General features: G+C 42.4%; 1 protein-coding gene across 5 annotated transcripts in view; it reads left to right on the forward strand.

The window, feature by feature from the left end:
• CASR (calcium sensing receptor) overlaps window positions 1-25,697 on the forward strand; it is a 181,711-nt gene that overhangs the window by 108,128 nt on the left and 47,886 nt on the right. For all 5 annotated transcript variants that reach the window (XM_039504209.1, XM_039504222.1, XM_039504211.1 and 2 more), the window contains 2 exons: window positions 3,310-3,616; window positions 10,153-11,034. In XM_039504209.1, coding sequence (XP_039360143.1) covers window positions 3,310-3,616; window positions 10,153-11,034 — 1,189 coding nt within the window. The remainder of the gene's footprint in view (window positions 1-3,309; window positions 3,617-10,152; window positions 11,035-25,697) is intronic.

A 25,697-nucleotide genomic window follows, 5' to 3' on the forward strand; every position in this document is an offset into this window, starting at 1 on the left:
ATAGAATCCCCCATACTGCAAATATGGCCTACATTCTTTGTTCCTAGATGAATACATTTACACATAGCCATATTAAAATTCATACTGTTTGCTTGCGCCCAGCTTACCAAGTGAGACAGATCGCTATATATAAGTGACCTGTTTTCCTTATTATGTATCGCTCCCCAAATTTGTGTGTCATCTGTAAACTTTATCAGTGATGATTTTATGTTCTCTTCCAGGTCTTTAACAAAAATGTTAAATAGCATAGGGCCAAGGACAAGTACCTGCAGGACCCCACTAGAAACACACATGCTTGATAAAGATTCTGTGTTTATAATTATATTTTGAGACCTATCAGTTAGCCAGTTTTTAATCCATTTAATGTGTGCCATGTTAATTTCATATCATTCTGGGTTTTTAAATCAAAATGTCATGTGGTATCAAGTCAAATATCTAACAGAAATATATTACATGAGTTCAATTATCAGTCAAACTTATTGTCTCATAAAAAAATGTATCAGGTTAGTTTCACAGTATCTATTTTCCCTAAACCCATGTGGATTGGCATTCATTTTAATACCTTCCTTTAATTCTTTATAAATCGAGGCCCATATCAGTTGCTCTCTTATTGTGCCCAGGATCAATGTCAGACTGACAGGTCTATAATTACCCAGGTGATCCTTTTTACTTTTTTTATATATTGGCACAACTAGCTTTCCTCCAGTCTTCTGGAACTTCCAAAGTGTTCCTAGACTTGTAGAAAATCAGCATTAGCAGTCTAGCAAGCTCCTCAGCCAAATCTTTTAAAACTCTGGCATGCAAATTATCCAGACCTGCCAATTTAAAAATGTGTAACTTTAATAACTGCAATTTAACATCTTTATGATACAATATTGGAATGGAAAGAGCATTGTTAGCATCATGTGATATGACCATATCATCTGCCTTTTTCCCAAATACAGAACAGAAATACTTATTGAACACTTCTTTTCCTGTATTATTGACAATTCTAATATTTCTATCTAGAACGGTCCAATATCATTGTTAGGATTTTTTTTGCTCTTAATATACTTAAAAATCTCCTTACTATTCTTAACTCTGCTGGTCACAGAGTTCGCCTTGTGTCCCTTTGCTTCCCTTATCAATTTTCTACAATTCTAAGCTTCTGATTTATATTCATTACTATCAACTTCCCCTTTCTTCATTTTGAAATTATTTCTTTATAGCTGCCTTCACTTCACTTACTCAGGCCAGGTCTACACTACAGTCTTATATCGGTATAAATACGTTACTCAGAGACGTGAAAAATCCATATCCTTGAGCAATGTAGTTATACCAACCTAACCCACGGAGTAGGCCGTGCTATGTTAGCTGGAGAGCTTCTCCTGTCAACATAGCTACCACCTCTCATGGATTAAATATGCTGAAAAGAGAAGCTCTCCCATCAGTGTAAGAGTGTCTCGCTTAAGTGCTACAGAGGCGCAGCTGCAGCTGTGCTGATGCAGCATTTTTGGTATAGATCTTCCCTAAGCCTGGCAGCACCTCCCTCCAGGATCTTTCACAGATCATGTGTAAGGCCTACCTTGCAGTCATGCAGCCTGATCCAGTCAGGTTCAAGTTAGGTCATCCTTTACTAGTGTCAACTCTGGAAAAGTCCCGTTTAAAAAATAATTTTAAAAAGTAATTTAAAAGGGAACTCTTTGCCAGAGGATGTTGTGAAGGCCAAGACTATAACAAGCTTCAGAAAAGAACTAGATATGTTCATGGAGGATAGGTCCATCAATTGCTATTAGCCAGGATGGGCAGGGATGGTGTCCCTAGCCTCTGTTTGCCAGAAGCTGGGAATGAGCTTTTCCACTGTTTATAAATAATTAAATGGTCATTGGATCAGGGACTTGAAATTGGGTCTCCCACATCCTAGGTGAGTGCCCTCCCACCACCACACACTCTATAGAATCATTCTCCCTCACTTGATGATTACCTGTTCTGTTCATTCCCTCTGGGGCACCTGGCATTGGCCACTGTCGGAAGACAGGATACTGGGTTAGATGGATGTTTGGTGTGACCAAGCATGGCTGTTCTTATGTCTTAAAGTTTTCAATTAGAAAGTTTAGCACATCACAGGGATAATGCTCACCCCACCCTGAGGTGACACTCCAGACCCAAATTCCTAGTGCCCTGATGGCCATTTCTGATTGTCAATGTATGTCACTGTGGAAGCTCAGTCCAGAGCTGAAAAGTAGTCCTGAAATATGGCTTAGCCATTCCAGAGCAGAGTGGTAGCAGCAGTCTTATGAGGCAGTCCTTAAACATCCATGAGTCATAGAGTTCCCTGCCAAGATCTACTTGCAAGGTTCTGAACTCCTATATAAGGCAACTGCCCTGACCATTATAACAGAGGAAGACAGTAGTTAAAGCACTGGACTAGGACCCAGGTCTTCTGTATTCTTGTTAAATTTTTCAATACCATCTAAATAATTTAGGAGCATATGTCCCATTTTCAGAAGTCAGACACTTAGGAGCATAAATCCCACTTTGGCACTATTGAAAATTTACACACCATTCCTGTTTTTTCTGTAGACTTGAAAGTCACTTCCCCTCTCTGAGCATCCGTTTCTCCATTTGTAAAACAGGCATATTGATACTGACCTTTTTTGCATGGGTGTTGTGAAGGGCCATCCATTCAGTGTTTGTGAGGTGAATGCCTGGTCGTAATTAACATTAGACCATAAGAACAGCCATACTGGATTAGACCAAAGGTCCATCAAGCCAGTATCTTGTCCTCTGACAGTGGGCAATGGCCATACGTATCCAAGTTAGATCTGGGGACTAAGTACGGTAATTATTTTGTATCTGGTAAGGTCTCCAAGGTACAAGAGATACCAACCAACACTCCAGACCTGATCTCCTTCATCTTCCCTAGACTCTGTGGGGGGTTAGAAATCCACAGCCAGCTCTGGATGAGAACCAGATCCTCAAATCCAACCCACTCCCAAATATGGGAGTTTGAAGTCTTGATCCAAATCTTGCAGTTTAGGTCCATCTTTTCCAGGGACCTTTTCCTGCACTGACGGAAGTCAATAGTAAAACTCTCTATTAAATACAATAGGATGTATGACTGGGCTCTTCACACTATACTGTGCTTTTGATTTTCATATCTAAAACCTCCAATTCTCTCTCTCTCTCTCTCTCACACACACAAAATCTCTCCATCTCTCTCTTGCTCACATGCTCTCTTGTTCACTGTCTCTCTCATCCAAACAATGTCTCCCCCTCTCTTTCTCTGCCTCCTACTCTCTCTTATTTTTATTTCTCACCCATTTGTAGGTATAATTTCCGAGGTTTCCGGTGGTTGCAGGCTATGATCTTTGCCATAGAGGAAATAAACAGTAGCCCGACTCTCCTTCCCAACATGACCTTGGGATACAGGATATTTGATACCTGCAACACTGTCTCCAAAGCCCTGGAGGCCACACTGAGTTTTGTGGCCCAGAACAAGATAGACTCCCTGAACCTGGATGAGTTCTGCAACTGCTCAGACCACATCCCTTCTACCATTGCAGTAGTGGGGGCAACCGGCTCTGGGATCTCCACCGCAGTGGCCAATCTGCTGGGACTCTTTTACATACCTCAGGTACCGCATATTTTTCTCTTGTTTAGCTTACAAGGTGGGTTAGATCTTAGGGCCTGGCCTGTCTACTCTTTAGTCTAACCAGGCCAGGGCAAAGTTAGGTGAAACTATTTTGTAAAATAGCTAATTGTTAGTCGTATGGACAGAAAAAACAAACTTACTGAGCCATGTTCAGGAATAGTATTACAACCTAATGTGATCCTCGCTCCTTGTAGTCCTTTCTCCGTTACAGACAAAAACAGTTTTAGCATGGAGGGCCTAACTGTGAGCTGTCCTGGTAAGGGCTTGTAGTACAAATAGGCCCAGAAAGTGCCGTGAGATAGACAGCACCCTTATGTGACTCTCACAGACATTTACAACAACACACAACAAAACAACCTGGTCGATTTATATGATGTGACACAACCTATTCCTTTCATAAATATTTTATGTCATGGAGGACTCAATATTTTTGTTGGTGAAATGTGCTAGGAAATCTAGCAGAATTGCCAGGTCTGTGTGTTCTGACTGAATAGGTCCAGCCTTGGGCAATGGCAATGCAAGCTTCCATTTACCACTCTCTGCCAATTTTCCGTAGCAGGACCACCTTTAGAAGCACAAAAGGAGTTCAGTCCATTCTTTCCTTTACCTCTCTGTTGAGACTGCCAACAAGAAGGTCAATTACTACAAATTGCATTTTTCTGTGTGCTATGAACATTTGTGCTGCTGGGAATTGGATTGAAGTGCATCCAACTCATTTCATAAAGCCTAAGGCCACCAAGAAGCCAACAGATGGCAACAACTTCCAGCCACAAGCAATCTGGATTAGACAGAACCTATGATTACCAGATACATATCTCATTGGCATTCTCTTCAGTGATTTAGTCCCCTGAATACCCTTAGTTCAAATAAATCATTCACAGTTGCCAGTCATTATAGACAATTGGCTCGTTGCTAGAGCTGGGTGAATTTTTTGTTTCACTGGCATTTCTTAAAAATCAGAAAAAGGTTCATTTTGAGTCAAACCAAACAATAAATTTTTCATCATTTTTGGCTGGCTGAAAACATGGAAAATAATTCGCATGGAGTCCAAACAAAATATTTTGTTTCAATTCAGCTCAAAATTTTCAATTTTCAATTTTGGGTGTTTTAACAGAAGCAAAGGAAGACTAGCTTCACAAAGTGAATGGAGGAGCAGGAGGTGCCTTCTTTATAACTTTTAGACCAGTGGTTAGGGCACTGCTCTGGGATGTGAGAGACCTGGCTTCAATCTCCACCCCCACCCCCCATGAGGAAAAGGGATTTGGATTTGAGTCTTTTACCTATTAGGAAAGTGCATGAGCCACACAGTCTAGTGTGGGATTTCCTCAGTCTGTTCTGTTGAAGCTTTTCCACTGTTTATAAATAATTAAATGGTCATTGGATCAGGGACTTGAAACTGGGTCTCCCACATCCTAGGTGAGTGCCCGCCCACCGCCACACACTCGATAGAATCATTCTCCCTCTCTTTCTATGGCCCAATGACCATTCATTGTTATCAACAGTGGGAATTCATTGTCATTCAAAAAACTAACCCAGGCCTTAAATAAACAAAAGCTATTAAATCTCATCATGTGTCTTCTACAAACTCTGCTGTCATTACAAACATTTATGGAATTAAAATTTGATTTGTAATATGTGCATTACAACAAAGTTTTAGCATAACATTTACACTTGAATACTTTAGCACAAATATAAATATCTTCTTGCCCCTCTGATCTTCCTTCAGAGATGACTTTTCAGTCAATAAATAGTTTGACCTAAAATGTGGTGTATGTCAGCTGTTACAAACTGGTCCCATAACCCCACTATACAGTTACCAGCCTGTTGCTAGTGGATCAAGTGCATCTCTACCCTGATATAGCGCGACCTGATATAACACGAATTTGGATATAACGCATTAAAACAGCGCTCTGGGGGAGCGGGGCTGCGCACTCCGGCAGATCAAAGCAAATTCGATAGAACGCGGTAAGATTTTTTGGCTCCTGAGGACAGCGTTACATTAGGGTAGAGGTGTAATTGGACCCCAAGTGATTCTAAGCCAAGGAGTTTGTGTAGAGTCTAGTCACTGTTTCTAGCTCTGAGACTCTAGGGGACACTCCCAGGCTCAGGCCGCTTGTCTGCAGCCCTTCTCTGGGATGCTGTTGTCCAGCTGCTCAATAACCTGAAACCAGTCAGTCCTCCTGCCCCCATAGTTGCTTATATATGCCCTCTCGTCTGTGGACTCTTTGGCTTACTCATTTAATCCCTTCAGGGACAATGCGACAGGAAAGTAAGGAACCCAGGTGTAACAAAGACATTTTTTAATCACAGTGACTTTACTCTTAAGACGTTTGACAGTTACAGATTTTTTAAAATAACAAAAATCCTGAGACACAGGGTTCCCCTAGTCAGAGCTTAGCTCACCCATTCTGTGACCCCGATGTTCATCAGCATTTCAGGCTGGGTGGAGTCCTTCCTGTCCTCTGTCTACTGCAAGTCCTTCCTGTGTGTGGCAGTCACCAGTCCCCTGCACAGAACAGAACTATACTCCTAAATAGGGCCTCCTTCTCTTTGCCAAGTGCTCATAGAATCATAGAATCTCAGGGTTGGAAGGGACCTCAGGAGGTCATCTAGTCCAACCCCCTGCTCAAAGCAGGATCAAACCCAACTAAATCATCCCAGCCAGGGCTTTGTCAAGCCTGACCTTAAAAACCTCTAAGGAAGGAGATTCCACCACCTCCCTAGGTAACCCATTCCAGTGCTTCACCACCCTACTAGTGAAAAAGTTTTTCCTAATGTCCATACTATGACGTTCTATATCCATCAGTTATGCTTGTACCTCTCCCACCCTTGTGGGTCCCTGTGTAGAAAGACCATTATTATTTGTATTACCCTAATGCCTAGGAGCTCTAGTCATGGACCAGGATCCCATTGTGTTAGGTGCTGTACAGACACAGAACAAAAAGACACCTCTGCTCCAAGGAGCTTATAATCAGAGGATAAGACAGGAGACAAGAGCTGGATATAGACTGATGGAGGAGTACCAGGAAACAATGAGACAGTATTGGTCAGCATGATAGGCAGTGATCTCTCCGCAATAACAGTCTAACAAGTGTTTTGTAGGCATCACAGCACAGAAGAGTTTTGCGGAGGGATTTGAAGGAAAACAATTAAGCAGCTTTGTGGATGGTTAATCGGAGCACCTCCCAAGTGTGTGGGCAGCATGAGGGAAAGCATGAAGATGTTTGTTTGAAAATTTAACAAGTAGGCAGTGGAGGCTGGCATTAAGGGCCTGTCAGAGGCAGGAATCAACTTCTTGATCCTGAATGAGGGATGATAGGTGGTGGGGAATAGGCTGCGAAGGCCCTTGGAAGTGAAGACAAGCAACTCATGTTTGATGGGCTAGAGAAAGGGGAGCTAGTGGAGGGATGCAAAGGTGAGGGGTGATATGGTCAAAGCAAGGAAAGGCTAGGAAAATGGTCTTTGCAGCAGCATTCTGAACATTCAGAATATGAGTGGGGAAAGATTGGCTTTGTCAAGGCCAGAGGGAAGGATATTTGCAGTATATGAGATGAGAGAGCTTGGATAAGACTCTTAGCTGTTTGTGTGAATAAGGAAGGCTGTATCTTAGAGATGTTATGCAGAGAGAATTGGCAACTTCAGATTATTTTTAATTAAAAAAAACACATAATACAAAGAAAAACCCTAAAAAAAAGTTAAGGAATAATTAGACATCAGTTCCACTCTGCCAACTTAATAAACATAAACATGTTGAAACTGATCCTTCTCTTGCATCAATTTGACACCAGTTCCTGATTTACACTGGTATAAGTTGTAGCTCTTTGGAGTTGCACAGAGGAACTCGCCTTCTTTGCACCTTAAAAAGTGAACAGAAGGGCAACTCTTGTTCTGCAGTCCTAAAAATAACAGAAAAAAGAGCTCAGCTACTGAGTACCTTATGAGGTGTGCAGGCATGGAACTCCTCTCCTATGCTCCCTACTCACTTTAGAAGGTGTTATGGAGATGAGAGCCCTGCTACTGGGCACATCCTGAGGTCTTCAGAAGAGGTGCTAATTTTCTGTGCACCTGAGGAGGAGCAGTGCTGGGAATATTTTTCGCTAGCCAGGTTCTCTCTTTTCTCTCTCAGAAGAGTTTACATCTAAAATTTTAAATGCTAGCATTTTAGCATGCAAAATTTTACACATCAATATAAGGAATTTTTTTAATCTATTGGCTTTTGCAAAAGAAATAGTAAGAAACAATAGTGCTAGAAAAAAATCACAGGAACAGTACTGTGAGCCACAAAGCCAGGGTAGGTACCTAGGCTCCCTATGCAATGAATTGGGAGAAATAGGCATCTTCAAATGTCATCCACAAAAACCAGCACATTACACAGGGAGCTGCCTAAGCTAGCCAATGGGAATCCAAAGCCTGCCCCTTTCACAGAGATAGGTTTGTATCTCTGCATGTGATTTACAATCAGGAGCCCCTCTCCTGGAGTCATACAAGTTAGGCACCTGTCTCATGCCACACAAAACAGCAAGTGGTTGTGGAGGTGCCCTCCTGCTAGCTTTTAGTCCAATGGTTAGAGCACTCGCCTAAGATATTCAAGACCCATGATCAGGTCACCTTTCTACCTAAGGAGGAGAAAGAATTTGAACCTCTCAGGTGCATGCTCCAGCTGCTCAGGTATGGATATTCTAATGTGGGACTTGCTCAGTCTCTCCTGTTGAAGTTGTTCCACTGTGTATAAATAATTAGAGGGTCATTGGAACAGGGGACACAGGGTCGCCCAGCTCAGTGCCCTAGCTACCAGGCTACAGAGTCACTCTCTTTCTCTCTCTCTGGCCCAATGACTAAATATTTATCCACAATGGAACAGCTTCAACGGAAGAGACTGAGAAAACCCTTGCCTCAAAATATCTCAGTGTTTAGTGCACTCTCCTGAGCAGTGAGAGACCCCTGTTCAAATCATTTCTCCCCGTTAGGCAGGGATGGGGGAATTGAACCTGGGTCTCCCCCATCCCAGGTGAGCACTCTAACCATTTGGCTAAAAAGTATAAGGTGGGTACCACCACCACTTCATGCCCTTTTTCTACCAAATTTTGATCTGGTAGGTGGTCCCTGAGCATGCCTGTCAGATCAGGCCCCACATGCAAAATAGGTGCTTCTCTGCCTATCTTTCCCCAGTTCATGGATCGCTCTAGGGCTTAGGCAGGAGATTGGTGTCTGGACACCTTGAGTGAGGCATGTCCAGAGGCAGGCACCTAAGGAACTTTTACCGCAAAAACTTAGACACTGAATGAGCTTAGGCACCTACAGCATATGGCAGGAGTTTTGTGGATTACAGTGAAGCCTAAAACTGGGATTTAGGATCCTAAACCACAGTCTTATTTGACTAAGTCTGGCCTTTAGGTGCTTATGCACCTTTGTGGACCTGGGCTTTTGTTCTTAAATTCTTTTAGATGAATAAAATCAGATTTTATGTGTTTTTTTCATCTTTCAATGTCTGAAATGCTAAAGCAAAGCCACTTGTACATTAGAAGGAGTCCTCAGAAAAGTTAAACATCAGTCCTGAAATTTCAGAGGAGTAATTTTAACTCTTTCAAATCCCTATACTAGTCAGTGCTGTTTCTTCTAAGTTTCTAGAAGATTTAATCTATTCCCTACAAGTAAGTGGTACAAATTTGGTTAGGAAAAAAACATTTGTTTGCAGCCCTAACAAAGAAATTGAAATTCCACTTTAATTGCAAAACTCAATGCACCGTGACCATGGATTCACTAACTATCACACTGCTGATTTTTTGAGTTTGACCATGGATATTTTGAGTTTACATAAACTATTTAATACTACCCACAGGTCCATATCATTTCTGTTTTTTCACACACCTCTTGCACCTAGACTGAAATAATAGTTGGCAACGGTATCGCATGGAGATCTGTTGGCTCATAGCTAAGTCTGCGTAATGGAATGCAAGGAGGAGGGAGTGGGGGAAGGACTTCAGGAGGCTAGTGGTGTAGTTGAGGTTGTGATGATAATGGAAGTCTGTAGATACCACATTCAGGGAGGGACCATTTGTATTTTATCTGAAATGATGTATACATTCTTAGTTTACTCTAATGACAAGTTCTTGTTTTTCCAGATCTGGCAAGAAGTGCAGAGGCTTGCTTGTGTGATCCACCGGTGGCACACATCTCTGTCCATTTCCCCCAGTCTGTGTGTCTATGTGTTTCTGCCCCATTTCCCCAGATCTCTGACCCATGAGGTGTACATATGTCTGCCCTACTTATCTAGCTCTGGGACACACTGAGCACACATGTTTCTGCAAGTCATTTATTACCACAAGAACATACCCAAATGTCAGTTTCCATCTGAAAATGTAATTTCAGGCACTGTAAATGCCCAAGAGTAAGTGGCTGGCTGAGCATCGCCATCTCAGATTACACATCTAGATGGTGAGCCTAAAACAAGACTAGGCAATTTATCTCCACACAGTTTTCTTAATGAGCCATATTGCCTGCTCCTTGTCTTCCTACAGGTCAGTTATGCCTCATCCAGCCGACTTTTGAGCAACAAAAACCAATTCAAGTCTTTCCTCCGCACAATCCCCAATGATGAGCACCAGGCCACTGCCATGGCAGATATAATTGAGTACTTCCGGTGGAACTGGGTGGGAACAATTGCAGCTGATGATGACTATGGTCGGCCAGGGATTGAGAAGTTCCGGGAGGAGGCAGAGGAAAGGGACATCTGCATTGATTTCAGTGAGCTCATATCGCAGTACTCAGTGGAGGAGGAGATCCAGCAAGTGGTGGAGGTCATCCAGAACTCCACTGCTAAAGTGATTGTTGTCTTCTCCAGTGGACCGGACCTGGAACCCCTCATCAAGGAGATAGTCAGGCGTAACATAACTGGCAAGATCTGGCTGGCAAGTGAGGCTTGGGCCAGCTCTTCCCTGATAGCCATGCCAGAGTTCTTCCATGTCATTGGAGGTACCATTGGGTTTGCATTGAAGGCAGGGCAGATCCCGGGCTTTCGTGAGTTTCTACAGAAAGTGCATCCCAAGAAATCTACCAACAATGGCTTTGCCAAGGAGTTTTGGGAGGAGACTTTTAACTGCTACCTCCCAGAAGGGTCCAAGAATCACCCAGCTTCAGCCTCTTTCCACAAGGGCCACGAAGAAGGAAGTGGAGTTGGAAATAGCACAGCTGCCTTCCGACCCCCATGCACAGGGGAGGAGAACATCACCAATGTAGAGACGCCATACATGGACTTTACACACCTGAGGATATCTTATAATGTGTACTTGGCAGTGTACTCCATTGCTCATGCTTTGCAGGATATATACACATGTACCCCTGGAAAAGGCCTCTTCACCAATGGATCATGTGCAGACATTAAGAAGGTTGAGGCATGGCAGGTAAGTCTTACTTTCAGTATAAAGCATGCCTGTGCATGTATAGCCATAGAATAGAGACCAAACTGGACAGGATCTCCCCATTGCTATCCTTGCCTATGGTATATCTTTGCATATAGTATATAATTAGTAAACATGGTTGTTGGAACCCCACTGTGCCTGTGTAGTTACATCATATTACATTTACAGTGTAAAAGTAGGTTTAAAAAAACATGTTTTAAAATATGTTTTAAAATAAAACAAGACTATTGTTTCAGATGTGGTTGCACAGTGGCAGGCAGATTTGGTGGTTATGCTTCAGGTCTCCATACGCAACTGTGTTTTTATGCTCAACAGCGATAGGCATTCAATCCAAATACTCCTTGGCCTTACGCCTGAAAGGTAAGACAGGTGGTCAAGTATCAAAGGGCTTTAAAACTATTTTCAGCAAAGGTCACATGCCTCAAAAGTTACAAACTGATTGGGGAAAAGATTTTTTAAACAAACTTTAAAGCAAATTGTTCAACCAACATCCATTTTGTTAATAATAATGCAGGTAAATCTGATGGCCCAGAGCAGAAACATAGAGTTGTTGGGTCATCTACACAGCAACCTGTGTTTTTCAAGAAAACTTCTGTTGAATGGTGTGGATGTAAAAATTAAATTCACACCGAATGAAGATTCCTTCTGCTTCATGAACGATGCAGATGAATCATAGAATATCAGGGTTGGAAGGGACCTCAGGAGGTCATCTAGTCCAACCCCCTGCTCAAAGGAGGACCATCCCCAGACAGATTTTTGCCCCGGATCCCTAAATGGCCCCCTCAAGGATTGAACTCACAACAAATTTGCAGATGATACAAAATTACTAAAGATAGTTAAGACCCAGGTAGACTGCAAAGAGCTATAAATGTTCTCTCAAAACTGGGTGACTGGGCAACAAAATGGCAGATAAAATTTAGTGTTGATAAATACAAAGTAATGCACATTGGAAAACATAAACCCAACTATACATATAAAATGATGAGGTCTAAATTAGCTGTTACCACTCAAGAAAGAGCTTAGAGTCATTGCGGATAGTTCTCTGAAAACATCCACTCAATGTGCAGTGGCAGTCAAAAAGTGAACAGAATGTTGGAAATAATTAAGAAAGGGATAGATTGGGGTCGGCAACCTTTCAGAAGTGAAAGCAACAAAGAATCCTGTGGCACCTTATAGACTAACAGATGTATTGGAGCATGAGCTTTCGTGGGTGAATACCCACTTCTTCGGATGCATGCTCCAATACATCTGTTAGTCTATAAGGTGCCACAGGATTCTTTGTTGCTTTTACAGATCCAGACTAACACGGCTACCCCTCTGATACTTTCAGAAGTGGTGTGCTGAAGCTTCATTTATTCACTCTAATTTAAGGTTTCACGTGCCAGCAATAAGATTCCATGCAATCCATGCTGAGCTGTGCCCCCTCTTGGCCCTGTCTGCACCCCTCACTGCCCCAGGCTGGGGCTAGAGGGCCACAGCTGGGGGCGGCTGTGGAGCCCAAGCTGAGGCCAGGAGCAGAGCCCTGGGCTGGGACCCCAGGCTCGCAGTAGTGCCCCCCGGATCTGTGGCTGGGACCCAGGGCCACCAGAAGGCTGAGCAGGGCTGGCGGCCAGACCCCCGGCTGGCAGGGGGCCAGCGGCCAGTACCCCAGGCCAGCAGCAGAGCCCCCCCAACCAGTGGCTGGGACCTGGGCCCAGCAGCGGGCTGAGGGGGATGGCGGCCAGAACCCCGGCTGGCAGGGGGCCAGTACCCCAGGCCAGCAGTGGAGCCCCCAGAACAGGTGGCTGTGACCTGGGGTTGGCAGCAGGCTGAGCGGGGCCAGTGGACGGTACCGCAGGGTGGCAGCAGAGGCCCTGGGACCGGTGGCCAGGACCCAGACAGTGTGAGTGCCACTGAAAATCAGCTCACATGGCACCTTTGGCACTCGTGCCATAGGTTGCCTACCTCTGGGATAGATAATAGGACAGAAAAGATCATGTTGCCTTTATAGAAATCCATGGTACACCCACGTCTTGAATACTGTGTGGGGATGTGGTCGCCCCATCTCAAAAAAGACATATTGGAATTGGAAAAGGTTCAGAAGAAGGCAATAGAAATGATTAGGGGTATGGAATGGCTTCTGTATGAGGAGAGATAAATAAGACTGGGACTTTTCAGCTTGGAAAAGAGAACACTAAGGGGAGATATGATTGAGGTCTATAAAATCATGATTGGTGTAGAGAAAGTAGATAAGGAAGTGTTTATGAGAAGTAGTAAACACCACAAGAACTAGGGGTCACCAAATGAAATTAATAGGCAGCAGGTTTAAAACAAATAAAAGGAAGTATTTCTTCATACAATGCATAGTCAACCTGTGGAACTCCTTGCCAGAGGATGTTGTGAAGGCCGAGACCATAACAAGGTTTAAAAAAATAACAAGATAAATTCATGGAGGATAGGTCCACCAATGGCTATTAGGCAGAATGGGCAGGAATAGTGTCCCTAGCCTCTGTTTGCCAGATGCTGGGAATGAGCGACAGGGATGGATCACTTGATGATTACCTGTTCTGTTCATTCCCTCTGGGGCACCTGGCACTGGCCACTGTGAGAAGATAGGATACTGGGCTAGATGGACCTTTGGTCTGACCCAGTAAGGCCGTTCTTATGTTCTTATACCCCATTATCGGAGGGATAACAAAACTTAACAGAGGTCCAATATATGCCCCAGCATGTTTTACGAGATGCTTCTTTCTTTTAAAAGAGACCCTTTTATTACAAGCAGCAAAGAATCCTGTGGTGCCTTATAGACTAACAGACGTTTTGCAGCATGAGCTTTCGTGGGTGAATACCCACTTCTTCGGATGCAAAGAAGTGGGTATTCACCCACGAAAGCTCATGCTGCAAAACATCTGTTAGTCTATAAGGTGCCACAGGATTCTTTGCTGCTTCTACAGAACCAGACTAACACGGCTACCCTTCTGATACTTGACACCTTTTATTACACAGAGTTTTGATAAAATTGTGTCTCTTTTTCTGCACACACACTTGATTTTGTGTCGAAGGGATGTTTCTTTTTAAGTTGCTGATTGCTATTTCTGAAATGGCCACTATTAAATCATCAGAGGCTGAACACATGATAGCTTTCCTTTGCTGTGGTGGTGATTTGCTAGGTAATTTTAAAAGGGCCAGGTGTCTCTTCATGTAGCTAGACATGTTTTCAGTCAGCAACCTTGGTTGTTAAAAGGGGCCTGATGATAATTCATTGCTCTTTACACCCAGCTGTTGTTCTTTTCAAAGTATAAGCTACTGGCTAATTGTGAGGGAAAAGCCCAGTTCCTAATCTATAAGCGTCTGGTGTAGAGGCATTTAAATCTACCACTAGGTACTGTGACAAAGTTCTTCCTCTGCCTTGGTGGGTCCTGCACTTTCTGGTGGATTTGCTCACCTCAGAGGTTCATGGCAGCCCTCAGTTTGGCCACTTGTGCTAGAGGCTCAAACCTGCCATTCACTCAGCTAACCTCATCGCTGGCCAGCATGGGGGAAATGGAGAACAATCTCCACAGTCTCTGTTGTCCCACCTAGTGGGTCAGGGACAGGCCAGATCCCTTTCCAAATTAGACCTTTCCTTCTGATCTGACCAGGTCAACTCCTCCTGTGTCAGATAGGTTGTTGGGCAGGATGGGGGGAACGCGGGCCCACCCTCTACACCAGTTTCCAGCCCAGGGCCCTGTGGACTGCAGCACTCCCTGGGCTACTTCCCCATGGCCTCCCCTCATAGAGTGATCAGATGTCCCAATTTTATAGGGACAGTCCTGATTTTGGGGTCTTTTTCTCATAATGGCTCCTATTACCCCCAACCCGCATTCCAATTTTTCACATTTGCTGACTGGTCACCCTGTCCCCTCAGAACCTTCTTTATCCGCACCACAGGACCTTCCTCCTGAAGCCTGATAACACTTATACTCCCTCAGTCCTCCAGCAGCACCCCTGCTCACTGCCTGATCCTTGTGAACCCCCACTAACTAACTGATGGCAGGTCCTTTTTAAACCAGGTGTCCTGATTAGCCTACCTGCCATAATTGATTCTAGTAGCTTTTTGATTGCTCTGGGGCAGTCCCTGCTCTGGTGACTCAGGGAGCAGAAAATTACTCATCCAGTGACCAGTATATTTGCCTTCTACCAGACTCCTGCACCCAACTAGTCTGGGTCTGTCACAGTACCCATAAGATATTTTGGTAACATCCTCAAAAGCTTCTAGAAAGAATTAGGCCTTCCTGAGGTACATTTGCTGAGCAAGTGTAGCCATTTGTAATTTATCCCTGAGAGCCACTACCATCCCATAGGCCATAAGGGCCAGATCCCACATCCTCATTCTCTGACATGTCAGTTTGAGAGTCTCCACTTGGGGGCTTCCCTTTTTATTTTTTTGTTTTCTCCTCAACACCTATTTTGCCTTTTAATATTTTTTTTTACAAAAACCCTGGATGTAACGATTTAGCAGCAGTCTGTTTATCCCCCAAATGCTGAGCCCCACCCCCTTTGTTTCCCCAGCAACTACTGTGCAACCCTGTTCTTAACCCTAACATTGCCTCCTGTCAAACTCTGTGCAGTCCCTTTTGCATTCAGCCCCCTTTTATGCTCCTTTTTCTGCACAACCTTGTTACTCATGCCTAGGCAGGTTTGTTTAGAGCTACAGGTTAACCCTTGAAAAACTTTCACATTTTTTAAAGCCTTATGTATGTCTTTTGCCCCCTGGAGATCCTCCGTGGCAACTCCCAAGACAAAGCCATCTGTCACCCATCTCTTCAAAGAACCATAATTTTCACAAAGAGCTTTAACAACTTTGTCACTAACCCTAAAGAGAGACCATATTTCACCCACAGTATCCGATATTTCACAAGAAAACAGTTTGGTAGTGTGTGAACTTTCAGTCCTTGTTTTTTTATTCACAGCCCCAAAAGCACATGCTCTGGGTTTGTGTTTTCACTCACAGTTTTTTCAGGGCTTAGTGCAGAACTGGAGGTGTGTTTGCATTGTTGCTTTTTACCAATGTTTTTTGCTTTGTCGTTTAACTTGATGTATCTGAGCATTGGGCTGTCTTGATGCTGTCTCTGTGGTCTTCTGCTGCTTTGTGGTGTCATTGTTGCTAAAGGTGTCAGAGCATATTCCTGGTTCTTCAGTGGCTCTGTTTGCGGTGTCTCTATAATTCTGACTATGGTATCATCAGGAAAGTATACAGGCCTCTCTGTCTCCAGTATATCTGCTTCAATATATTGCTTTGTTTCAAACAAAACTTCAATGTCTGTTACCAGATTGTTTTGATCACTGCTGCTCTTAACTAATAGACATGTGGAATTTATGCATCCCTCCCTGAACATTCCCTTTTGATGTCTCTGGGTGATAAACTGTCTTTACGTAAGTATTACAGTAGAACCTCAGAGTTACAAACACCTTGGGAATGGAGGTTGTTTGTAACTCTGAAATGTTGGTAACTCTGAACAAAACATTATGTTTACCCAAATCTGAATATTCATCAACACTGCTTACTGATACTTTTGCAAACCATAATATTTTATTCTGCTGTAATGCTAAGGATCTGAGGCATCTGTTTACACATTTGCTGAAGGCAATAGACCACACCCCAGGAAATTTAAAAAAATAGATTGATTAAACCAAGAACCCCTAGTCATACTGATGGATTTGTGTCAGCTGTCTTGTTCTCAAGACATGGTTTGAGATATACAACTATAAAACATTATCGTTTTTTGCTTTATTTTAAACACCGTGGGTTTTTCGACCTGAATTGGCTACGAACATTCCATCTTTTTGTTGTAAAATAGGCCTTGAAAAAAAGAAAAAGAAAGAAAGAAAGAAAGAAAGAATAGCTGGGGTCTCAGAAGCGCCTTTTAAAAAAAATCCCCCTTGAAAGCTCCTTTGGGTATCCTTCAAACCCCCCATTTAAGGCCTCACACAGGCTTTGTAACAGAAACACAGATATGATCAAATACCTTTTCAACAGATATTTTCATTTACAGATGACACATTTTATTATATTTTATATCACATTTGTCCCATCACCATTCTAACTTAATCCTTTTAGATTTCTTAGAGTAGTCTTTTTCCTAAGCAGATGTGCAGATCAGGTGGTCAGTATAATGTAATAAGTGGATATCCTTCACTTTAGTAATTTTGTTTAAATACTGCCAGAGTCTCTAGCAGTTTGCACCGCATTTACCAAGACCACCCTTAGTGCTAAATTTTCTTAGGTTAAGCACAGGCATTGCATTGCATAACCTATGGCAATAACTGTGTTTAATAGGTTAATAAGCTTTCCAAACACAGGTCAACACAGAGGTCCCAGAGCTTGCAGTTTATATCCTCTGAAGTCTAGTTGACACAGTCATGATGCCATTGGCCTCATGTATCTATAACACAGCCCTCACAGTCTTCAAAAACCTTCTCCCTAAGACAATAATTAAGGACAGCATCAACAGAAATGTATAGAATAAACTGCTTAATTCTTTTACACTCCCGACGTGCCATGGATGCCATTAGCTGTATGCCTAGTGCCTTCCATAAAGCCAGATAGCTGTCATCCTCTTCATGGTTGATGTCCTCTTGAACAATTTGTCTTGCTGCTGAGCAACAAGTTTGCCCTGATTCATCTTTGTTCTCTGATGCAACATTCTTCAGGGCTTCCAGGGCCTCTAGAAAGGTGTCATCAAGCTGTTGAAAAATTTTCAGAACAGAAACAGGTGTAAGTCCCCTGTTTTAGATTTACACAACCTCAGGTCAGATCCTACTGCATTACACCCCCCTTGACCTCCACTTTTTAGAATCTATTTACCTAAGCAACATCTCCTCAGTTCACCTTATCCAATGGTGTCGCTGAAGAGGCCTTGTCACCTTCCCCCACGGTTTCAGACATCGGATGGGCATCACCCTAGTCAGTCTGGCTCACGATCGCATGGATCTCGGTGTCAGGTTCTGCCATATTCAGCAATGGCTGGGCTACAGGGCTCCATTTGGCCACTCTCTCCTCCTCAGAACTGTCTTTAATATTGCACTTCCTTTGCAGGTGACCGAGCACTCTCAAAGCTAAAGTAAATGCCATAGTTCTCACAGGGGTGATGAAGGCTGCCTTGTTTCCTTTCACCATTTCCACAATTTCTGAAAATATGTTCTTGAAACATATGGCGTCTTCACCACAGTGAGGGGCTTCCAGGGATGGTGCTGCTGACCAGCCATTTACTAAACTCCAGATGGTGGAGTTTCCAGCTACAAACTTGTGCTATAGCTATTCTGATTGGTACACAGTTCCCATCTGGATGTCCTACAGGGCTAGAACCTGTGTTGATTGGTAGAGTGTAGTTGGAGGAGTTCTTAGAGCAGTGGTTCTCAAACTTTTGTACTGGTGACCACTTCCACATAGAAAGCCTCTGAGTGCAACCCCTCCTTATAAATTAAAAACACTTTTTATATATTTAGCACCGTTATAAATGCTGGAGGCAAAGCAGGGTTTGGGTTAGAGGCTGACAGCTCATGACCCCCCCATGTAAGAAACTTATGACCCCTTGAGGAGGTCCAACCCACAGTTTGAGAACCCCTGTTTTAGAGGGAGCACACAACCCTCTTCCGGATGGGTCACCCAACCCCTGAACTTTCCCTAATTGGTCACTCCCACTCTTGGGGATGTCCTGGGGCACTGGAACCCACTCCAATTGGTAAAGGACAATGGTAGAAGTTCTTAGAGGGGTCACATGACCCTGTTCCAGATGGGTCACATGACCTCTCCACTCTTGGGAAGGATCTGTGGTGCTGAAATCCCCTCTGATTGGTAGATGGTGGTGAGAGAAATTTTTAGAGGGGTTATTTGATACCCCTTGCTTCTGGCCATATTCCAGACTCTGGAAGTAATATAATGGCAGGGCGGTTCTTATGGGGCAGAGGTGGGGCTTTATAGGGTTAGGGGACGGGGTCAAAGTTTGAGTGACGTTGTACCCTTACATTTTTACTGTCTCATATATACTGACTGGAACTGGAGGAGTGTATGATTACTAACAGCATAAATGATTAGAAACAGGGAGGAGATTTACTGAGTGTAATGGGGCTAATGCTGCTTAGCTTAACTAAACTAGAAGAGAAAACATTTACTGAGAACGTGGAAATTCTAGAAAATTGCCTATCCCTAAATGGAGTCAAAAAGAAAATCAAACAATTTCTGAATATGTGACTGGATTAAGGGAATTAACAGAGCACTGCCTGTTCGGAGAGAATTGAAATGGTGCCTTAAGGGACCAGTTGGTTTGACATAAGCAAAATGAAACAATCCAAAACCAGCTATTGACGGATTGATTTGACCCTAAAGCATGAATTAGAAAATGCTGTATCAGTGGAGATAGCTATTAAAGATTCCAGGAAGCTGCAACACCATCATGTGATCTGTAACTAATAAACTGGTAGTCAAGCAGAAGGCACCACATGTCATCACTGCCTGCTTTCACTGAGGGAATCAGTCTCACAATGCAAATGATGGTTGGTTCAAGGACAAACCCTGCAGAAATGGTAACAAATTGGGAGCACACACAGAAAATGTTCAGGTCAGTGCAAAAAGCACAACGACAATACCAGAGGATTTCAAATTCATCAGCCTGCAGATGACAACACAGACTCAAGTGAGAATATTATTTCATCTCTACAACTGTAGTTGACTGTTATGTCATCTCAGACAATAAGTGAAGCGATATTCGGATTGCTTTAGAAATGGAAGGATTAAGCGTTAAAATGGAGCTTGATACAGGATATGGTATTTCTGTAATTTCACACAGGATTATAGAGGCTACTTAAAGAGGTGAAGTTGCAGAAGAATCTGAGTACTACTAAATACATGTACAGGGAAAATCCTCAATCTCCTGGTTGCTATTACAATGAAGGTAACATATAACTAAACAGCAGATGCAAGAATCTACGCTGGGACTTGGTAGAGAATAGCTGAGAGAGATTCAGCCAGACTGGTAAAGTATAAAATGACTTCAGGTTTAAAAAAATAATGAATTCCAGCCCAAAACAAAAATTAGCTAGACTTTTGTACACGACAACTGGTATCTTTCAGGATGGTATGAGAAACTTAAAGCCCATGAAAGCAAAAAACTTTGCTTGAGCAATTTCTAAATTTTGCAAATGTCTTCCAGTGCCTTTTGCAATACAGCAAAAGGCAAAGTTAGAATTTCAGCACTTACAAGACTCTGGGATTATATCCAGGGCTAACTGGAGTGAATGGAGCATCTTAATAGTGCCAGTAATGAAAAAGAATGGGGCTTTCCCTGTCTGTGGTGACATCAAAGTTACCGTAAACCCAGTACCGCATGAGTATGGCTAATGGAAAGAGAAGGGTTACATATAAACAGAACTGTAACATGGTTCCTAAGGACTAGACTAAACAAGTTAACCTTCTGTTTAAAGAAGTTTATCTCACCCAAATGTCCTTTGCAGTTTTCAACCAAGCCTGATTGAAATCCCATTTTCATGAAGGTAATCTCACTTTATAGGTGCAGGATAACAAGGTGCTTTTCTTGTCCCCTAGTTATAGTCCAGTAACCTGTCAAGTGCAACCCCAGATAAGGTTCTTTTCCTCCCACTGTTTTTCTTTTCCTGTTAAATTTCACAATCCTATATTTGCATTTAGCTGAGACCAGTGACTGATAGCTAGATAATTCTTAATTTATATTTCAGCAGACAGATGGATAAACATCTCTGGTTTATTTCCAGTATATATGCATACCTTCTTACGTAGTAGCAGCACATACTTTTTACCATGATATTCACAACCAGTGTGGCACTGGATTTCCTTTGATACCTTACATGACATTCTTTGGTGAACCAGGATGTACGTACCAGAATCAGGATATTATTGGGACCTCTTTGTCAGTTGGCATTGAGGGGTTCTTAGATCATAGGCAATGCTGAGCTAAGCAGGTAGACAGTATAAAAATCACTTGCAAGGTGAATTCAAGAGTTGTGAACAGAGGCAGGTAATAGCAGTGTTTCAGAGGACATGGCCATGGACTCTGTGCTTGTGGCAGTGAGACAGTGAGTGGTTCATTTGTTCCATCTGTGGGTTGTTTGTTTGACTATTTGTTCTCTGCATTGCTGGCCCCTGAGGAAGCAGCTGAAACAGGTCTGTTTGTTGTTGCCTCAGTAAGGGCCGCAAAGCTCTGACCCTTGGAGCTCTGCTGTTTGAAGTCTCTGCGTAGTTAATCAGGTGACAGGGGGGTGGATTTGAGCTGAGCTGAGCTAAGCAGGGAGACTTGGCATAAAAAGTCTCTGCTAGGCAAACTCGAGAACTGCCAACAGAGGCAACTAGAAGGAGAGTTTTGGAGGGAGTATGGAAAGAGAATATGAGAGACTTTTCCTTCCTATATGCAATTTCAAGATGACCAGAGATGGAACAGTGGTGCAGTTGATGTACCATGTTTCCTTTCCTGCCTGAAGCCAGAAGGAACTTCCTGTGCATGAAGTGCAAGTTGGTGGCTGTGCTGGAGAAAAAGATTCTTGGACTGGAGTGGCAAGTAGAGATGCTATTGAGAATCAGAGAAGCTGAGGAGTTCCTAGATAGCCAGATTCAGGAAACACCAGTACTCCAGATTCAAGAAAGAAAGGAGCTGGCCATCAAGGAGTCAGGGGGTGGGTGGGGAGAGGAAGTCAGAGAGGATGCCTGGAAGTTTGTAACCAGAAGAGGTCATGGCAGTATTCTATATTGCTGAACACAGATGAGGATGGGCAGGCTGTAGGCACCAGAAATTAGAAGACTGGGAGGAATTCCATACAGCTAAGACATTTCCAATCAATACCCAGGTTCTCAATGTGGAATCTGTGAAAGATGCCTCTCAAGATCCAGCTTGTCCAAGGGACTGGAGAGATGTATGGAACACACCTGTGGATGGCAACCCATCCTGTAAGAAAATCAAGCTTGGCCAAAAAGAGTTCCCCAGTCATCCAAGGAAAACAGACAATCCTTGTTGCGGATTCAATACTCAGAAAAATCAAAAGACTATTCTGCAAGAGACAGGTGTACAACAGGATGGTGTGCTGTTTTCCTGAGCCAAGACATTACATGTCACTCAAAGATTGGATAGGCTTCTTAAGTTGCAGGAAACAATCCATTGGAGATGGTTATGTCTCACAGATAATAGGGGACTTCAGAGAACTCAGAAGCATGCTGAAGCAGAAGACTGTCCAAGCTGTTTTCTCTGAGGTCCTGTCCCACAAGTGAAGGAAGACAGAAGGCAGAAGACTCCAGAATTGAACTGCTGGCTAAGTGATGTAGGCTGGAGGGTTTTGGTCTTGTAGAATATTTGTCCAACTCCTGTGAGTGTGGGGAGGTGTATGGTTTGGATGGCCTCCATCTCAGTAAAGGGGATCCAATCTCTTTGTGGACAGGCTGGCTAGAGTAGTCAGGAGAACATTAAAATAATAACAAAAAGAGAGAGTAAAAAGAGGGAAGATATGAGCACTTGTTTTGCACAGAATTAAAATGTTGAGAACAAAATTAATGAAGGAATTGCAGGACAAAAAGAGAAGAAATTCTTGAATTGCCTATTCACCAGTGCTGGGAGTCTGGGTAACACAAGAAAAACTGGCATTGCTCATTTATGAGCATAAGTTCTATCTAGTTGGTATTACTGAAACCTTGTGGGATGATTTGCATGATTGGAATGTTAAAATCAATGGTCATAACCTATTTAGAAAGGATCGATTGGGCTAAAGGGGAGTGGGAGTAGTGCTCAATACAAAAATGGCATTACCTGTTTCCAAGTCACTGACAACTCGGACAAAAAAATATTTTAAATGCTTAAAGATCAATGTCCTAACCCAGGGATCGGCAACCTTTGGCCCGTGGCCCACCAGGGTAGCACCCTGGTGGGCCGGGCCAGTTTACCTACTTGCCGCATCTGCAGGTTTGCCGCTTCAGGCCAATGAAGGCTGCAGGAAGCGGCGCAGGCCGAGGGATGTGCTGGCCTCATTTGTTTCCCCTATATCATTGTTTTCCCCTCCCACCCAAAAATATAAAGAAATAGCAGAAATATTTATTGAGCACTTCTGCCTTTTTTTTGCATTATTGCTGATTACCCTTTCCATTTAGTAATGAACCAATGGTTTTGTTAGGATTCTTTTTCTTCCTAATATACTAAACAACTCCTCCGTATTGTCCTTAACTTTGCTGGCCATATATACATTTACAGCTGTCTTCACTTCCCCTATAAGCTTCATTTTTTAACCAGCACAGCCTTCTTCCTCATTTGTGGGATTGTGCCTTATTTGCTTGTGCCCAGTTTACCAAGCCATCCAGATCACTTTGAATTCAGTGAATTGTTGTCTTCATCATTTACTGCCCTGAGAGGGGATAGATAGCTCAGTGGTTTGAGCATTGGTCTGCTAAACCCAGGGTTGTGAGCTCAATCCATGAGAGGGCCATTTGGGGATTTAGTTGGGGATTGGTCCTGCTTTGAGCAGGGGGTTGGACTAGATGATTTCCTAAGGTCCCTTCCAACCCTAATAATCTATGATTCTACTCCCCTAATTTTTATGGCATCTGCAAACTTTATCAGTGATGATTTTATGTTTTCTTTCAGGTCATTATCAAAAATATTAAATAGTGTAGGGCTAAGAACTGATCCCTGTGGGACCCCACTGAAAATGGACCCACTCATTGACTTTTTCCTGCTTAAAATTACATTTTGACACCTATCAGTTATCAAGTTACTGATCCATTTAAAGTGTGCCATGTTAATTTTATATCATTCTAGTTTTTTTAATCAAAATGTTGTGTGGGACCATGTCACATGTCTTATGTAAGTCATATGTAACTATATCATGTCAACACTATAGCCTTGTAATGTCATCAAAACTTGTAATGTCATCAAAAAAGATATCAAGTTATTTAGACTGGATCTATTTTCCATAAACACATGTTGATTTTCATTAATTATATTATATTCATTTCATTCTTTATTAATTGAGTCCTGTATTGGTCACTCCATTATCTTGCTTGGATTGAGGCCAGGTTGACAGATGTATAATTACCCTGGTCATCCCGTTTATCTTTTTTTAAACACTGGCAAAACATTAGCTTTCTTCCAATCTTCTGGAACTTCATCAATACTCCAAAACTTATTGAAAACCACCAGTCCAGTGAGCTCCTCAGCCAGATTTTTTTTAAATCCATGGATTCAAGTTATCCAGACCTCCTGATTTAAAAATGTCTAACTTTAGTAGCTGTTGATTAACATTCTCTTGAGATGCTAGTGGAATGGAAAGAGTGTTATCACCATAAGATGGGACTATATCATCTGTTTTTTCCCCAAATGCAAAACAGTAATATTTATTGCATGCTTCTGCCTTTTCTGCATTATTATTGATAATTATATCATTTTCATCTAGAAATGAACCAATACCATTCTCAGGATTCTTTTTGTTCCTAATATATTTTTAATTAAATTATTTCTTATTGTCCTTAACTGTGCTCATCAAAGAGGTCTCCTTATGTCCTTTGGCTTCCCTTACCAATTTTCTACAATTCCTAACTTCAGATTTATATTCATTACTATCAACTTCCCTTTTCTTCCATTTGTTATATGTATAAATTTTATTTTTTACAGCTGTTTTCACTTGTTTTCTAAACAAGGTGGTTGTTTTTTAAACCAAATCATCTGGGAAGAAGAATTTAATCAGGAAAATATAAAGGATAATTGGGAATCATTTAAGAATACCTTATTAGATGTTGTGGTATTTGGGCATCTAATAAGGTATTCTTAAATTGTTTTTAGCTTTGTGGAATGGCCCTATTAAAACAACATATATACATGTCACTTTGCACACTATAAATGTGATCAACTTGTTATAATTGTCATTTATAATATTTAGACATTCCAAGGATGTTTTAATATTGGCAGCATGACACCCCAAGCATATGATACTCAAACTGAAGTCCCCCATGATCACGCAGCTTTTTTTCATATAAGGAAGCGGTCATCCTGCTCCCTATTGTGATTTGGTAGTCTGTAGCAGACACCAACTAGTACTCCATCTTGTGCTGTTAGGACACAAATCCATAAGCAATCAATTTAATTTTCTTCCAAGTTATCAGTGACTCGAAAACAGGTAATGCCATTTTTGATACAGAGTGCCGTTCACCCTCCTCTTTTGCCCACTCAGTCCTTCCTAAATCGATTCTAACCACTGATTTTAACATTCCAATTGCGTGAATCATTCCATCATGTTTCAGTAATACCAACTAGATAGAATTTATGCTCATAAATGAGGAATTCCAATTCTTCTTGTTTATTACCTGGGCTCCTAGTATTGGTGAATAAGCAATTAAAGAATTTATTCTCTTTGTGTCCTTTGGTTCCTTGATTTATTTAATTTTCAACATCCCAATTTTAAGCTGATGATCATATCTTCCCTCTTTCTACCCTCCCCTCTTGGTATTAGTTTAATCCCCTCTTGACCACTTTAGCCAGTCCGTACTCAAGGAGATTGTGTCCCCTTCTACTGAGCTGGAGGCCATTCAAACTATACAGCCCCCACACACCTTGTAGAAGGTGGATCAATGTTTCTCAAAACCAAAGTCACTTTATCACTTACTTATCCAGGGTTTCACTTCC

This window comes from Mauremys reevesii, linkage group 1, assembly GCF_016161935.1.
Source record: "Mauremys reevesii isolate NIE-2019 linkage group 1, ASM1616193v1, whole genome shotgun sequence".
Lineage (NCBI taxonomy): Eukaryota > Metazoa > Chordata > Testudines > Geoemydidae > Mauremys > Mauremys reevesii.